This window comes from Vulpes vulpes, chromosome 9 (assembly GCF_048418805.1).
Source record: "Vulpes vulpes isolate BD-2025 chromosome 9, VulVul3, whole genome shotgun sequence".
Lineage (NCBI taxonomy): Eukaryota > Metazoa > Chordata > Mammalia > Carnivora > Canidae > Vulpes > Vulpes vulpes.
The window spans coordinates 44,288,776-44,307,564 of NC_132788.1; the positions used below are offsets into that span (position 1 = coordinate 44,288,776).

Sequence of the window (18,789 nt, forward strand, 5' to 3'; positions counted from 1 at the left end):
GATCTAGTCTACTATCCTCCTCCTCCACACATGCCTTCCTTCCAGATGCTCTAAACTGCTGTAATCAATTCCCTGGGCACATATTATTCCTTTGATTTGAAAAGTTTCTCTCCCTTATTCTTTTGGTTAGCTCCACCATTTCGTTCAAAAGTCAACCTAAACATCTCCTCTAGAAAGCCATCCCTGACACGCCAGCCTATTTCATTGACAGCCTCTGTGCCTCCTTTACACTAGGGACAGACTTTCACCATACCACCTGGTCCCTACTCTGCACACCTGTCTTGGTATCACTATCATAGAACTGTGGGCTTATTTATGTGTCCCCTACCATTCTGTAAATTCTATAAGAGCAGAAACCCACCTTGGGATTTATATCTTAGCATTTCTCCAGTGACCAGTACATAACTGCTCAACAAACCCTTGTTAAATGAATGTTCTACACCATTTCCACTCCTTGTTAGCTCTTAACCAACACTTGTTTAAAACATGTAGTTAATTTGTTTCATGGCTTGGCTACCACTACTCACCATCCCCTGCCACCTTCACCTTCATGGTCTCTCGAGACAGAGAGTATTGTCACATGCAGTGAGCTCTTGCCCTGTAAAATGCTGATGGTACTGTCCCCCAGAAGCCTTCTCATTGTCATGTTAGGGGACTCAATACTCATAAGATGATAAAATTTTATTACCTCAGCTTTTAATCCTTTCTGAGCTAGTCTTACAATTACTTGCTACAAGTACTAGATGCCCTTGTGTTTGTTTACTGACATTTATTTATTTATTCATTTAGTATTTATTTATATACCTGTTACGAAAAGACTTTTGATGCAATAATGGTCTCATGTAAATGTGCCACTACTAAAAGGGAAATAAATAATGATCTGAAAAACATGAGAATAAAATTTGTCAAGAACAGGTGAAAAAAAAAACAACTTAGAGAACACATGAGCACATCCTCACAATGGGAAGCAAATAGGAAAGAATGAAGGTAGCAGAAAAAGGGCAGGGCCCCAGTCCTGCCCCCCAAAATGGACATCAGCAGCCAGGAGGAGATCAGGAACCAGCGTCAGAGTCCTGGGTTCTGGCATATCCATGGCCACTTGAGGCTTCCTCAAACAATAGGGAGAAATGTAGACACTCAATGAAAATATATCATTAGTGAGATTGAAAAAGGGTGTTTAAACCAAGAGGACAGAGAATTGAGAGGTCAGACCCCAAAAAACCCTTTAAGGCAGAAAACACTGTGCCCTGACCAGGCTTCTCCTCCCTCACTTGCCATCAGTAAGGCTATACTCTCAACTCCTTACTGTTATTTTGTGAAATGTAAAAACATTTCTTCCCATTCCATTTAACAATATTTAGGCTTTTAAGAGGGTACAGTGTTTATTTTCTTAATCACAATATTTTAAGGCCGAAAAAATATCAAATTCCTACAAGACCACTTGGATAGCTACAAAGTAAGATTTAAAAGGAAATGACAAAAGGATTGGTGATTTTAGTGTTAATGTGCAAAATGTTCAGAGGCAGCAAAATAGCTATTGTCTTATATGGGGAAGATTGTAGGAAGCAGACTATAAAAAGAAGTTAGGAGTCTTGGCAGGAAAGTCACCTCTTTCTCATTTATTGGAGCTGCTGGAAGTGGTAATATCAGAGGGCTCCTGAGAGGGGTTCCCTGATTGGGTGGGATGCCAGTCTGAATGTCATAATTCCACTAGTGTTTCTCCGGTGTCAGCACACATCACAAACAACATGAAGACTCTCTAAGACCTCAGTCCCTCTTACCATGACGTGAATGGAGCTAGAGAGTATCACACTAAATGAAATAAACCAGCCAGAGAGGGACAAATACCATATGATCTCACTCATATGTAGAATTTAAGAAACAAAACAAATGAGCAAATGAAAAAAAGAGAGACCGAGAGATAAGCCAAGAAACAGACTCTTAACTATAGAGAACAAACTGATGGTTATGAGAGGAGAGCTAGGTGGGTGGATGGGTGAAATAGATGATGAGGATTAAGGAGGGTGCTTGTGATGAGCACCAGGTGTTGTATGAAAGTGTTGACTCACTATGTTGCACACCTGAAACTAATATAACACTGTATGTTAACTATACTAGAATTTTTTTTTAAAAGACCACAGTCCTAGAGTAGGACTGGGGTGGAACCTGAGAATCTGCATGTCTACAAAGTTCCAGGGTGATGCTGAGGGCTGTCCCAGCCACACTGGACCAGCGCTACGCTCAGCAGCAGCATCTCAGGAGCATGGTAGAAAGATTGGTCATTTCATTTCTGGGTTTCGGCATCAAAACAAACAAACAAACAGCAGTATTTTGCTGTCGCTTTCCATCATGCAGATGGATACATATCCTGACTCTGGCATTCAGTATCTGAAAAATAATTTTGCTTGAGTTTTTCCTTCAGCAAAATAGAGATGAAAATATCTACCTGATGTCAGTGGAACATAAGAATATAAGGATCTATGATGCCATGGTTTAGTGTCTAGGCTTTAGATACAAACAAATCTGGGTTAGAAGGTCAATTCACCATTTACCAGCTGTGTGACCATAAATTAAGTGAATTCCCAAGAGCCTCACATTCCTCATATGTTAAATGGTGGGGTGGGGAGGGGATAATACCAACTTTGCAGGAGTGCTGTTATGCACTAGAACAGTACCTGACACCATAAAAGTTTGATAAATGGTAGTTACCGCTATTACGGTGGCAATAGAATCATAATTAGTAGCATGGCATCTAGCACAGAGAGACACTCATGAAATGTTGGTCTGCCCTGCCCCTCAATTTTATTAAGTTCTAACATTAATTGGAAGGAGAAAAGAAGCATAGCATTAATTATATTACTAACTGTGATTATTAGGAAGAAAGCATAAAAATTGAAATGAGGTAAAAACTAAAATTCAGAAATGTTTTATCAACAAAAAGTGACTATAGACATGCGATTTGTGCAAAGACATTGAAAGTATGTTTCCTCCTGTCTTTTAGGGATTTGGAAGGCAATGGAATAAAATATCTTACGAATTCCTCCTTTCTGTCATGCAATTCACTCACAGTGCTGTAAGTATACAATGGGAATCGGTAAATGAAGGGAAACCAATAGATTTGGAAGTCAAAAGAAAACACTGATAAGGAATTTTAAAGTAGTGTTCCATTTACAGCCTCGATCTGAAACTGCAGTCCTAGAAAATGCACACATGAATTTATTGATTTTGATGGTGAGACCCAGCCTTCAATTTAGCTGCCCAGCATTTAGGTCTCCAGCTCTCTCCTTGCTGAAGGCAATCATTACTTCCATGCATCCTTTCTGCTGAGCTGGTATCTAACCCAGTGATCACCAAGGAAATGAGATAATGTGTGTGAAAATGGTTAGCTATACAACAATTAGTTGTTACTGCCTGATGGTTATCCCTTGATGTCCCTCTCTCTCTCTGGAGAAAAAAAAAATAATTTTATTCATAAGGGAAGGATATCCAATACATTCTGATTTGCCAAAGATTCTGACTGCTAATTCTGATTGCTGATTATGTTAAGGGAGGTAGGGTATGCACATGGATTGGCTATGGCACATTTGCACTAGTAAAAACACAAGAATTTTCCTTTGGTTTTAACCATAGTTTTCCACATATAGTAAACAGTTAGTAATGTTTGATGATTGCACACATGGTTGGAAAAGAAAAATTGGAGTATATTTATTTGTAGTAGCCTAACCACTGTTTTTCAACAGTCTAAGAGATAAGGTTATTACCAGGCTACATATTTATCAATCAGATTGCAGACTAGCATATTTAATGAGAAAAGAGGGACTATCCTATTCAGGATATGCAATGAGTTTATTCCTTTTCTCATGGATAATGAGAGAGAATACTGGTAAACTACACAAATTCCATTGACATCTATTTTATAGCCCATGTAGCTCTTGAATCATTGTCACACTCATGATTGATTCCATTTAACACTTCAGTAAGACAGTTAGCTGCAAACCCCTCTTTTTACTGTATGTCTTGGAGAATTCCATTTCTAGACAAAGGAAATGTAAAACCACTGTCTTCCTGTCCCATTCTCCGCCACCAAATTTAAAATCCATTTGCAGCCCAGGTACCCTATGGGGTTGCTTCCAACTTTGTTCTTTCTGGCCTTTTCCTAAGGAATGTGCCTTACACAAGTATCCTCTCAAAGTCTACTCTAATTAATTAATGGGATCCAAATTTGACATTACATTTGCGTATATTGGGAAATGAACATTTTCTGAAATAATCAGAGTCCAAACAAAATGCAGCTTCATAGATCACACTCAGCACCTCAAATTACCTATCGCAGCATTTCTTGGAGAGAATCCATGGATTTCCTTGGTGAGAAACTCCTGCCTTACATTCCACACCAGAACATGCTTCACTTTGGATTTCAAAGGAGATCTTATGGAATTACCCCCGGATCAGTGGCATCTCCCAATGAGAACTGGTTCTTACAGCAGACACAAACCAACAGTGCTGACTCTCACCATGTCTTACAGGTTTCTGCCTAGAAATCAAATTGATTTTGTTCCAGAGAAGACATTTTCTTCATTAAAAAATTTAGGAGAACTGTAAGTAGCATTGTCTACTAGGAAAATAGGATTACTTCTTCCGAGATTATAAATTTAAGTGACTAGGGAGGCTGCTTTTTCACCAGTGGCAATCAAATTCTGCAGACTCCTGGATATTCCAAATCAATTAAAAAAAACCAACATTATCCTAAAGTCAAAAGCAAATTAAAATCAAGCAGTGGGCTTAATATGGATTTAGCCTACTCTAATTTTCTTTGCCTATTTTCTTTGGGTGATTTCATATGTGCATGTGTGTGTTTTGGAGCAGATGAGTTTTCCAGAGCTCCTTAAACTCAAGGATCATTATCTCTAATGGCTGGAGTATAGTTAATTTTCAATAAATGCTTGCTAAATGAATGACTGACTGAAATCATATTAATCATGACTGAACAAAGGAACAAAGATGCTTATTATCCCTTGAGAAATTATGAACTTCTAGAATCGATGAAGCAAATAAAAATGTCTAGAATGATTGCGTTTATTGAATAATATTCAGAGAGCCCATGTAACTTTTTCTGTTCAAATATATGTTTTGTAGAGGTAGAACTTTTAAAAGCATCTATCTTGCTATTAGTTCATTGCTACCCACATAATTTTGTATTACTGGAAATTAAAACTAAATCTGTTATATCACAAATAGTGGTGACTTGGGTACAGAACTCCTCCTTCTCCGAAGGAGCCAAAAAATGGAAATTAATTTTTAATTAATCTCTCCCTCATTTTTTACACCTTGCTTCAAAATCCAGAAAGGACTGGGGAAAATAACTCGGAGTAATTTGACAACTTAATTCATTAATATTTAAGAAAGTTTGATTGAATTTATAAATATCACAAACCAAATCCACATATATTTACTAAGTGCCTAGTATGTGCAAGATACTGCATTAGAACTAAAAATATTGTCATTCTATGGCAAAAAGTGAAAGGTAGCTCCCTCAGAATTGCTTGCTCATTCTTCACGAGGGCATTCCTAATGAGACTTTAGAGGGTTAATAAGGATTTGGGTTACAGGATAGAGCAGGTGAGCAATCCAGGACAAACAGGAGCATGTTTTAGGTACAAAGTTAAGGAAACAGTAATACAGAGTCCATATTTTTAAAAATATTCCAATCCTTTTATCCTACACTTAGGCAGAGCCACACACACTCCCACCCCCCAGCTTCTTCCGCTGAACCTACCATCTTAGTGGTATTGGCACCCTTCCTGGCAGCCAGGCTCAAAGCCTCCTCCTTTCCCCTCCAACCCTCATTACACTTCCTGTCCTACCAGACTATGAGCCCAGCCCACACCCTCCTTAAGCCCTCATCAGCTTTCAGGTGGTCCAGGATTAAAGCCTCCTGCCTCGTCTCCATTGTTTGGCTTTCCAACCTTTCATGCTTTTGACAGAACTATCTATCACCCCCTAACTCAGAGCATAGTATGCCTCTGTTCTGCTTCATATTCTCACTCCTTGTTGCTGGCTTTCAATGCTAATGTTCAAAAGAATCACAAGGGATACTGACTTTAAATGCATGTACCAGGCTCCCTCCCATATTCTGAAGTGATAGTTCTGGAGCAGGCACCAGGAATGTGCTCTTTTTTTAGCATCTCTTTGGTTCTGATGCCTGGACTATGCTCTGGGAAGTATTGCCTTGGAATGTATTCATGGCCTTCCGTTTTGTATCCATGCTCATTTACAGGCTCACTTCCTTTACATCTCCTCATACTTTCCATCCTCTACCCACACTGGACCGTTTGCAAACTCCAGATGTCATTGAATTTCAAGGTTTTTTTGTTTCACTGATCTTGCTTAACCCTCACCTGAAAAGCTGTTCTTCTTTTATACCACCTATGAAAATCATAAAGCTTTGTTCAAACAGTTCCTAATCTCCAACTCCTTCCTCTATTTTTTTTACCAGTGCATCTATAATAGCATTTGCTTCATTCCTTTCTTACTTTATAATCTAGTTGTTTATTCTAACTGTAAGCTTCTTTAGAAAAAGACCTTAGTTATTTGTAACTCCCACAAATCCATCAGCAGCCTCCAAAGCATCAAAAAATAGAAAAGATCTTTTGTTTGAGTCTTAAGCAATTGCATGTCTGTTTTACTTTTGAACATTTTTCCCTTCAGAAGGATATTTTGGTTAAAGACTCCTCATTCCTTCTGATCTGAGCAAATCCTTTTCTACATTCTGTAGAAACGCTTCTCTATGATGCTTTATGGATTGGCCAGTCCTATTATATTTCATTCTAAATTTTTAATTCCTTTTAAAGAATAGTACCATATCAAAATAGACTTAAAATGGTGTGAACTTACCCATTAAAGATTATCTGGGCAGATAATATTTGGCAATACTATCTCAGATGGAATGCAGAATAAGTAGAAGACATAGGTCTTTGCCTCAGAAAGCTTGCATTACAGTTGGATAAACAAGATATCATATACTTCAACCAAGTAGGAATCACAGAAATAATGAATGATCAAAGTGTACAGAGTGTACCTGAAACAGAAGAAAGTAATCAAACTAGACATTGAAGCTGGGTTAAGAATGTATTGGAGAGGGACTGAGAGGAAATTCCAGACAGGAACTGGATGAGCAAAATGTCACATGTCTGAAAGTGATGGAAAACATATCCATTTGGCTGATTCACACAGCCTTGTTTTGTAACAGGTTATCAGGTTGGTTAAACTGGATCATATTTTTTGTTACATCAATCAGGATGATGATAATTGTGAGGAGTAATAAACATGTCATTTATTTCCAATGTAATTGCATTGAGTTTTCACTGCCATCCACAGGGACCTGTCTAGCAATATGATAATGGAGCTACCACCCGAAATTTTTAAAGACCTGAAGCTTCTACAAAAACTGTAAGTTTTTCTTCCCACCATCATCAGATTTAAATGGTAGCATCTTGAGCTTCCAAAAATAATAACATCCTGATGCTTCTTTCCTCCCTCTTTCTAATGGTACAAAAGGAATCTGTCGTCCAATCCTCTTTTGTATCTCCACAAGAACCAGTTTGAAAGTCTTAAACAACTTCAGTCTCTGTAAGTCAAACATAACAGTATGTCGATTATCATTTTAGTGGATATACTTTACTAAGAACCACATTTATTTTTAAATGGGAATTTTATACACAGAGGGCTTTTTATTTAAGCATGTATCATCAGACAGTTGTGAATATCACTGTTACCATCAAGTATATACTGAATGACAACAAAACCATTCAATATGTTGTAAAGACCATTTCTGTGTTTGAAGCTACATTACTGGTTAACTTGGAAAAATCTCACCTTGCAATCTTTTCAAAGAATTAAATTCTCAGTAGTTTGGTTACTGAACAGGTGGTAAAAAACAAATTGTGCAAGACTTACCTGCTTTTTTCTTTTCCCTTTGCTACAACAATCTACTTGATACTGGTTTATAACACATGCTTTTTATATTTCTATCAGTAAAGGAAAAAAATTATCTCATCAATATGAATACTTGGGCACTTAATGTTTTCAGTATTTTAAAATTTCAAATGTATTGGGTTTAAATAGTGTCTAGAACTCTACCAGTTTTTCTTTGAACTTCCTCATTCCTTTCCCAGAAATAGTCATTGTTGTTTCATGTTTGTTGTTTGTTTTTACACAGAGGGCATACACATTACCAGATCACAGCCTAAAAGTTAATTCCAAAGACTGATCCTTAACATGACCTTTTCCTATTGCTAAATAGTTTTCTTTTGGAAATTAAGGCCAAATTTAGATTCTCTTTCAACAAGTATTAGTGAGAACCCACTGATGAAAAAGACTTGGTTTCTGCTCCTAAGAAACAAGAATATAAAAACCCAAAAACATATATACGTCTATATATATAACATATATAATAAGACATAATATAACATATATATAAGATATATAAAATATATCTGTAACATATATATAAAGATATTCATCCTTTTTAATGGCTAAGTAATATTCCATTGCGTATATAGACCACATCTTCTTTATCCATTCATCTGTCAAAGGACATTGGAGCTCCTTCCACAGTTTAGCCATTGTGGACATTGCTGCTATGAACACTGGGGTGCAGGTGTCCCGGCATTTCACTACATCTGTATCTTTAGGGTAAATATCTAATAGTGCAGTTGCTCTATTTTTAACTTTTTGAGGAACCTCAGCACTGTTTTCCAGAGTGGCTGCACCAGTTCACATTCCCACCAACAGTGTAAGAGGGTTCCCCCTTCTCCACATCCTCTCCAATATTTGTTGTTTCTTATCTTGTTAATTTTTGCCATTCTCACTGGTGTGAGGTGGTATCGTATTGTGGATTTGATTTGTATTTCCCTGATGGCAAATGATGCGGAACATTTTCTCATGTGCTTGTGTGTCCTGTGTATGTCTTCTTTGGTGAAACTTACGTTCATGTGTTCTTCTCATTTCATGATTGGATTGTTTGTTTCTTGGGTGTTGAGGTTCATAAGTTTTTTATAGATCTTGGATACTAGTCCTTTATCTGATACATCATTTGCAAATATCTTCTCCCATTCTGTAGGTTGTCTTTTAGTTTTGTTGACTGTTTCTCTTGCTGTACAGAAGCTTTTTATCCTGATTAAGTCACAATAGTTCATTGTTACTTTTATTTCCTTTGCCTTTGTAGATGTATCTTGCGAGAACTTACTGTGCCCAAGTTCAAAAAAGTGTTGCCTGTATTCTCCTATAGGATTTTGATGGATTCTTGTCTTGCATTTAGATCTTTCATCCATTTTGAATTTATCTTTATGTATGGTATAAGAGAATGGTCTAGTTTCATTCTTCTGCACATGGCTGTCCAATTTTCCCAGTACTATTTATTGAAGAGACTGTCCTTTTTCCAGTGGATATTCTTTCCTGATTTGTTGAATATTAGTTAACCATAGAGTTGAGTGGACATTTCTGGGTTCTCCATTGATCTATGTGTCTGTTTTTGCGCCAGTACCACACTGTCTTGATGATCACAGTTTTGTATTACAGCTTGAAATCCAGCATTGTGTTGCCCCTTGGCATTGTTTTCCTTTTTCAATATTCCTCTGGCTATTCGGGCTCTTTCTGATTCCATACGAATCTTAAGATTATTTGTTCCAACCCTGTGATGAAAGTCTATGGTATTTTGATAGAGATTTCATTGAATGTGTGAATTGCCCTGGGCAGCAGAAACAATTTCACAATGTTTATTCTTCCAATCCATGAGCATGGAATGTTTTTCCATCTCTTTGTGTCTTCCTCAATTTCTTTCAGAAGTGTTCTGTAGTTTTTAGAGTATAGATCCTTTATCTCTTTGGTTAGGTTAATTCCAAGGTATCTTATGCTTTTGTGTGCAATTGTAAATGGGATTGATTCCTTAATTTCTATTTCTTCAGTCTCGTTATTGTATAGAAATGCCACTGACTTCTGGGCATTGATTTTGTATCCTGCCACATTGCTGAATTGCTGTATGAGTTCTATCAATCTTGGGATGGAGTATTTTGGGTTTTCTATGTACAATATCATCTCATCTGTGAAGAGGGAGAGTTTGACTTCTTCTTTTTCAGTTCAAATGCCTTTTATTTCTTTTTGTTGTCTGATTACTGAGGCGAGGACTTCTAGTACTATGTTAAATAACAGTAGTGAGAGTGGACATCCGTGTCATGTTCCTGATCTTAGGAGAAAGTTTCTCAGTTTCTCCACATTGAGAATATTTGCTGTGGGCTTTTCATAAATGGCTTTTAAGATATTGAGGAATGTTCCTTCTATCTCTACACTTTGAAGGGTTTTAATCGGAATGGATGCTGTATTTTATCAAATGCTTTCTCTGCCTCTATTGAGAGGATCATATGGTTCTTGTTTTTTCTCTTGTTGATATGATCTATCACATTGATTGTTTTACGAGTGTTGAACCAACCTTGCATCCTGGGGATAAATCTCACTTGGTCATGGTGAATAATACTCTTAATATACTGCTGGATCCTATTGGCTAGTATCTTGTTGAGAGTTTTTGCATCTTTGTTCATTATGGATATTTGTTTATAATTCTTTTTTGGTGGAGTCTTTGTCTGGTTTTGGAATCAAGATAATGCTGGCCTCATAAAACAAGTTTGGAAGTATTCTGTCCCATTCTATCCTTCAAAACCACTTTAGTAGAATGGGTAGTATTTTTCTTTAAACGTTTGATAGAATTCCCCTGGGAAGCCATCTGGCCCTAGACTTTTGTGTCTTGGGAGGTTTTTGATGACTGCTTCAATTTCTTCACTGGTTATTGGCCTGTTCAGGTTTTCTATTTCTTCCTGTTCCAGTTTTGGTAATTTGTGGTTTTCCAGAAATGCGTCCATTTTTTCTAGAATGCTTAATATGTTGGCATATAGTTGCTCATAATCCATTTTTTAAATCGTTTGTATTTCCTTGGTATTGGTTGTGATCTCTCCTCTTTCATTTGCGATTTTATTAATTTGAGTCTTCTCTCTTTTCTTTTTGATAAGGCTGGCTAGGGATTTATCTATCTTATTAATTCTTTCAAAGGACCAGATCCTGGTTTTGTTGATCTGTTCTACAGTTCTCCTGGTCTCTATTTCATTGAGTTCTGCTCGAATCTTTATTAACTCTCTTCTTATGCTTGGTGTAAGTTTTATTTATTATTCTTTCTCCAATTCCTTTAGGTGTGAGGTTAGCTTGTGTATTTGAGGGGTTTTTTCCAATTTTTTGAGGGTGGCTTGTATCGTGATGTATTTCCCTCTTAGGACTGCTTTTGCTGTATGCCAAAGATTTTGAATGGTTGTATCTTCATTTTCATTAGTTTCCATCAATCTTTTTAATCATTCTCTAATTTCTTGGCTGACACATTGATCTTTTAGTAGGATGCTCTTTAACCTCCACGTGTTTGAGTTTCTTTCAAATTTCTTCTTGTGATTGAGTTCTATTTTCAAAGCATTGTGGTCTGAAAATATGCAGGGAACAATCTCAATCTTTTGGTATCAGTTGAGACCTGATTTGTGACCCAGTATGTGGTCTATTCTGAAGAAAGTTCTACGTGCACTTGATAAGAATGTGTATTCAGTTGCATTCTGATGGAAAGTTCTGTATATATCTGTGAAATCTATCTGGTCAAGTGTATTATTTAAGGTCCTTGTTTCTTTGGTGATGTTCTGCTTAGAATATCTGTCATTTGCAGAAAGTACCATGTTGAGGTCTCCTCCCGTTAATGTCTTATTATCTAAGTATCTCTTTACTTTGGCTATTAATTGATTGATATACTTGGCAGCTCCCTCTTTAGGGGCATACATATTCATGATTGGAAGGCTTTCTTGTTGGTGGACCTTTTAAGTATGATATAGTGTCCCTCTTCATATCTTACTACAGTCTTTGAGATAAACTTAAATTTATCTGATATGAGGATTGTTACCCTAGCTTTCTTTTGAGGACCATTTGAATGGTAAATGGTTCTCCACCCCTTCATTTTCAGGCTGGAGGTGTCCTTAGGTCTAAAATGAGTATCTTGTAGACAGCAAATAGATGGGTCTTGCTTTTTTTATCCAGTCACATACCCTGTCTTTTGATGGGATCATTTAGCCCATTCACATTCAGAGTAACTATTGAAAGATATGAATTTAGTGTCATCATATTACCTATTCAATCCCTGTTTTGTGGATTGTGTCTTTGGGCTCTCTCTTTCTCTTTATAGGGTTCCCCTTAATATTTCTGGAGAAATATTTCTCCAAACCGGAGAGCCAGTTTGGTGGTCACATATTCTTTCAGTTTCTGTATGTCCTGGAAGCTCTTTATCCCTCCTTCTATTCTGAATGACAGCCTTGCTGGATAAGGTATTCTTGGCTGCATGTTCTTCTCATTTAGTACCCTGTATATATCATGCCAGCCCTTGCTGGCCTGCCAGGTCTCTGTGGAGAGGTCTGCTGTTAATCTTATATTTTCCCCCATATAAGTTAAGAATCTCTTGTCTTGAGCTGCTTTATGAATTTTCTCTTTATCTTTGAAATTTACAAGTTTCACTATTAAATGTCGAGGTGTTGAACAGTTTTTATTGATTTTGGGGGGTCCTGTCTATCTCTTGGATCTGAATGCCTGTTTCCTTCCCCAGATTTGGGAAGTTCTCTCAGCTATGGTTTGTTCAGATATACTTTGTGGTCCTCTCTCTCTCTCTCTCAGTCTCTTCCAATCATATTCTTCTTTCTCAAGCTATCATTTATTTGCTTAAGCCTCTCCTCATGGGCTCTTAATTGTTTTTCTCTTCTTTCCTCAGCTTCTTCCTTACCATCAACTTGTCTTCTTTGTCATTCACTCTCTCTTCCACCTCATTAATCCTAGTGGTTAGAGCATCCATTTTGGATTGCATCTCATATAACCTATTTTTATTCTCAGCCTGATTAGATCTCAATTCTGCAGTAGTCTCTAGAGTCCTTTATGCTTTCTTCCAGAGCCACCAGTAGCTTTATAATTGTACTTCTGAATTGAATTTCTGACATCATATTTAAATCCAAATTCTGTAACTCTATGGCAGGTAATACTGTTTCTGGTTCTTTCTTTTGTGGTGAATTCTTCCTTCTAGTCATTTTGTCCAGTGCAGAGTGGCTGTATGAATGGGCTGAGTCAAAAATATCAACCACGACCTAAGTAAAATACACCCTAGATGATTTGAAGAGGTCAGAGACCAGAAAATAAAAGAAAAAAGAAGAACAGAACAAAATAAAATAAAAGGACCATTAAAATGAGAAACAAATTTTAAAACAAAGTAGTAAAAATAAAAAGCCAAAAACCAAAAACAAAGAAGAAAAAAGAAAAAGAGGAAAAAAAATAAAGAAAAGGAGAAAAAAAGTAAAGAAAAGTGGAAAAAGAGAAAAAGGGGGGATGGTGGTGGTAAGGAAGCAATGGAGAGAGAATGTAGTCTACTTGAGGGTTTCTAGTTGGTGATTCTCTTGATTCTGAGTATATTTTGTTCTGTATGTTAGAAGATGCTCAATCTCAAATTTATATAAACCAGCAATATTTGTAGAAAGCCCCAACACTGACCCCCAAAACAAACAAGATCAAAGAGGGGACAGAATGAGAAGGAAGAGAGAATATAATCTCACAGAATTAACCAACATGGTGTTCTACTTGGTTCTGGGTGTATGTTGGTAGTATTTCAGAAGGCACTAACTTCCACCATTGTAAAACAAAATGAGGCAGAAAAAACAAAGAACAAAAACCCATATCTCATATATCTACCAAAATTAAATTGAATACATTGAAGGGAATCCAAAAGTGAAAAATATATCTAAGACAGCTAATTGTAGAAATATGAAAGTCAAAAAGGAAAAAAACTTAAAAATGAAGAACTGGTAAAATATTGTAGTTAAGGTGGGAAAAGAGAAAAAATACTGAAATTTTTTGTCTGATATAAAAATGAGTCATAATGGAAAAAGAAAAAAGAAGAACAAAGGACCCTCTAATTCTATATACTATTTTCCCTCAGTCCTGGAGCTTTCCAGCTGTGCTTGGTCAATGAACTTGCTCTTCCCCTGTTCTTCCAGCAGTTCTTCTGGGGGAGGGGTATGCTGTGCTGATTCTCAGATGTCTGTCCCTGGGAAGAGAAGCCCCACCCCTTACCAGGTGCCAGGCTCAGTGGGAGCTGTTTTTCCTGTGAGGCCTTTGTTTCCTAGCAGCCCTGCCTCACCCCGGCACAAAGTGAAACAAGGAGGAAAAAACAATGGCAGTGGCCAGATTTCCGACTCTGGAGTCGAGCTCCCAACGAGTAACTAACCGCAGTCTCCCAGTCGGCACTGGCCTAGATGCTCCAGGGAGCAGGCCCAGGTGCACTGATCTGCACAGTTTGCTGGGCACCCAGCGGCAGTAGAGTTATCGCTTTCCCGTGCCCTCCCTGCTTCCACCTTTTCCCCTTCCCAGGGGAAATGCAGAATCGCTGGCTTTGTCTGCTTGGGTGCCCTGGGATTCAGGGCCCTGTACCACTGGACCCACGCTCCCAGAGAATGCCTCGCCCAATGGGAATGGGGCACAGCCACCTCTGTCCAGAGCTGGACCACCTAACCAATTGGTTTCTCTCAAATGCCCCGAGGGCTGCTGCACTCCAGTCCTTTACCCATATCGGACCCTGGTTTGCGGTGAGATTCCCCCTCGGTGCCCCTCCTCTTATAGTGATTCCAGGAATCTTGAGGCTTCATTGCCCCTCCTATGATTCTGCCCGATTTCCCTGCTAAGCACTTTTCCATGAGGGAAAAGTCCAGCATGGATTTTTAAAGTTCCCACTTCTCCAGGCTGGGCTTTTGTGCCCCGGAGGCTTTCACCGCTCCACTCTAGCCTGGCTACTGGCGGCTCCCCTCTACTAATTTATTCTTTTTTTATTTTTTATTTTTCACTTTCCTACCTTGTTAGAAGAGAAATTTTTCTCTCTGTAGTGTTCCAGCTGTTATCTCTTTAAATCTCAGGTCAAATTCATAGGTGTTCAGGATGTTTTGAACGTAAGTTTGTGGGACCAGATGAGTTGAGGATCCCTACTCTTTTGGCATCTTTAAGAAACAACTTTATTTGAATCCAAGTTCTCACAAAACCTACTTCAGTGATGTTCTCAGGTTGAAAATATCATTTCCTGTCTGAAACCCCCCAAAACTCACATGGCATGGTCTATAAAATCAAACTACATAGCCAATTTTACGATCACACAAATCATTGCTGTCGTTTTTAAATCAAATAAATGCATGAAAATGTTCTGCATATAAAATGACAAAATCAGCTCCAACTTCCAGAAATCTTAAAGAAAAATGGTGATCTTCTAAGGTAGTTTACCATAAGATTTTCATCCTAATTTGAATTGGTAACAAGACTTTGAAGCATGGTATTTAGGATATGACAAAATGCCATTACTAAAAAGTTAAGCCCTGAAAACATGAAACCTATTATGCATATTTTCCAGAGACCTGGAAAGGATAGAGATTCCAAATATAAACACACGGATGTTTCAACCCATGATGAATCTTTCTCACATGTATGTATGTATGTAAGAATGGAGAAGCATGGTGAAATATTGCCGATGTTCTAGTGTAAACTGTCTAATGTATCACTGCAATGTGTTTTTATGCAAGAAAAGTCTTTTTATTGAGAACTTTTTAATTTTGTCACCTTTGGTCCCTGTTCAAATAGAGTTCAATATTATGATGTGCCGACATGAATGACACTTCTCTCTGGAAACACGCTGTTTATCCAATTGAGGCCCAATAAGAGATCAGGGTACCACACATTACACAAGATGAAGTCACTGGCTAAATGGTACTCAGGAGACCTGGAAACATTAATTCACCTCACATGAGTGAGCAGTCGGCTGCTCTAAGATTTGAGCCCTTAGGAAGAAAGGTGCTATATAAATTCCAGGTGTTGTTACTGTTACTAAGTGCACTACAAAATGGAGGTAATTAATCTTTATAGTAGTTTTTGATGTCACTTTAATATATTTGGCTAAAGTGCACTGTGTAAGTTGTGTTAATATATGTGTTTATGACATGATCATTTCTTAATCAACTGTGTAATCTATGTGTTCATGATTTCAAAAATTAACCCTTGTTATCCATAACAATAGGGAGGATTCGGTGTAAGATTACAAGTTGGGTGCAGCAAGTGGATGAAATGGTTGGTGTAAAGGTGCTTTTTCGGGAGAACTTTTTGTTTATGTCTCTGCAGTAGGTGTGATAGTTACTAAAAGACAAGTATTTGATGCATATCCACATGGTTTTCATAATTTCTCTTTCTGTGGCACCAATAGAAAATATTTCTATTTAATATTTGATGAGGCTAAATATTTAGTGAGGCTATATAATTTCCTTGTTGCAAGTAGAATATGAGGTCCTTTTAGAATAGAGAAATTCAACCTTTTTAGAACCTGATGAAGAAGCTGCCACTTAAAATATGAACCTTGGGCTGAGGTTAAGAAGGACCTAACAATTGATAGAAAATGTGTTACATTAGTTACTTCCCTACTAAGTGACCTGCTTATTCTTTACCTTCCTTGTCCACCATTTATTGAAACCTCTCCACCTCATAACCCCCAGCCCTTCCACCTGACAACCAGTGCCATGGTCACAGCAGTAGGAGAGGTTGAATGACCAAGAGAGACCCTAGCTTTGTCTATCTGAAGACAGTGGACATAATGGAAATTTAAAGGAACTAAAAGGTTAGGTCAAGTGTGTGCCAAGGACTCCAGGCAAGGAGAAGATAAAAGTGGAATTATACATCAAGTTTCTTTAATAAGATAGATGATTTCAGGTAGCTAGACTGTAAGTTACTTGAGGGCAGGACTTGTCCTCCATTTCTCTACTTGACAAATCCAGCATGAAATTATCCATCATTTATTTGCTCATTTAGGAAGTATTTTTGAGTACTTCCCACGTGTCAGACACTGTTCTAGATCTGAGATCACAAGATGAACAGGAGACAGAAGTGTCTACCTCATGGAGCTTCCATTTAGCTTGGGGAAACAGAAAGTGAACAAATAAATAATGAATAAACACTGTGAAGAAAAATATAGCAATATGAAGGGACAGAGAGAGGTCACAGATGGCTCCTAGAAGGGAGAAGTGACATCTGAGCAGGCCTGAATGGAGGGAGGGACCAAGCCTGGCAATATCTGAGGGAAGAATCTTCCAGGCAGAGGAAAAAGCAAAAGCACTGCCCTGAGAAGAGAGGTGAGCCTGACTTGTTTGAGAAATGGAATAAAGCCAATATTCCTGAGTGGAATGAACAAGGAAGGGAAGGTGAGGTGGATCTAGGTAGCCAATCAATCCCAGCAGCTTTGAGGTCCCAGCAAAGTAAAACTTGGTTTAACTTGCTAGTCTCAAAACTGAATAGGGAGATGGCAAAAAGGATTAGACAAAGAGAAATGAGCTAAAAGAGGTAGTACAAGAGAACAAAAATGAAATAAGTTTCATGGGGAGATAAAAACCCTAAATACACAGGTTTGAGGAATGGCAATAAGCCAAATGATCTCCGAATACAAACACATCAAGCATCCACACATCTAGATCATAAATAAATACATTGATCACAAGCAAACCTATATTTGCCTGTAGAAATTGTTTAAGCCCTTGTAGGCCCTGGTAAGAAATCTGCTTCTCCTCCTAGCTCCTGGGAGACTGAGTTTTCCTAGTATCAGAGACCCTCCCTTCCTGTCAGGGTCAGGGAAAAGGAGGCTGGCTAAGTGAGTATACTTAAAAAGAAGTGCAAGACAGGGGTGTTTTCAGTGAGCTACCCTATGTCCTTTACATCCCAAACCCAAGCCCCTAAATGTTTGCTGCAGATCAGTATAACAATGACAATTTACTTTTTATAATGCCTTAGAGAATAATCCAATGGGATGAGGAAAAAATGGAGTTCTGGAGACTTCACATTCTCATTTCTTCCCCTGATTCATCTCAGTCAAGCCACAAAATTTCTACATCCTTCAGGTTCTTTACCTTTCCAAGAAGAACATTGTCTAGAGTAATATAATATTTAATGAAGAATTTTATAATTGCATAATCACTACTAAACAAAAATAAACAGACCTAGTGACATTGCCTACCTGACAGAGCAGCAGCTCTATTATAGGACAGCAACTGTAGTTTCTCTGTCATTGCTGTAAAGTGACTCTTTTTTTCCCTTTGAATTTAGTTATTTCAAAAACTTTCGATACTGCTCGTATGCTCCCCATGTCCGCATATGTATGCCCTTGACTGACGGCATTTCTTCATTTGAGGACCTCTTGGCTAACAATATCCTCAGAATATTTGTCTGGGTTATAGCTTTCATAACCTGCTTTGGAAATCTTTTTGTCATTGGCATGAGATCTTTCATTAAAGCTGAAAATACAACTCACGCTACATCCATCAAAATCCTTTGTTGTAAGTATGTTTCCTATCTAAATGGGTTTAGGATGTCTTCTGTGACCTGTGCACTAGATTCATACTGGTCTTCAACAATGGCACTTAACATAAATGGTGAGGTGGGCAATTTTTGTTCTAAGTATGAAGTACTGTTCTCTTTGGCTCTCTGTTTTAGATTGAATGAATTTGCAGTAATCCAGTACCCACCGATTGGGGTTTTATATTGGAAATGGGGTAACAGGGGGCCAGCCAGTGAATCAATAGAGAGATTATGGAAGACAGGTTGTGGATTATAAACTAAGTTTTAACCTTCAATTACAATAGCACCCACATTCCTCAAGCCCAGGAA

The 18,789-nt window shown here is 37.9% G+C and overlaps 1 protein-coding gene across 1 annotated transcript in view; it reads left to right on the forward strand.

Moving 5' to 3' along the window:
* Window positions 1-18,789, forward strand: part of RXFP2 (relaxin family peptide receptor 2) — a 221,413-nt gene that overhangs the window by 193,375 nt on the left and 9,249 nt on the right. Inside the window, exons 11-16 of the mRNA XM_072722115.1 lie at window positions 3,002-3,073; window positions 4,527-4,598; window positions 7,378-7,449; window positions 7,558-7,629; window positions 15,503-15,574; window positions 18,229-18,458. Coding sequence (XP_072578216.1) covers window positions 3,002-3,073; window positions 4,527-4,598; window positions 7,378-7,449; window positions 7,558-7,629; window positions 15,503-15,574; window positions 18,229-18,458 — 590 coding nt within the window. The remainder of the gene's footprint in view (window positions 1-3,001; window positions 3,074-4,526; window positions 4,599-7,377; window positions 7,450-7,557; window positions 7,630-15,502; window positions 15,575-18,228; window positions 18,459-18,789) is intronic.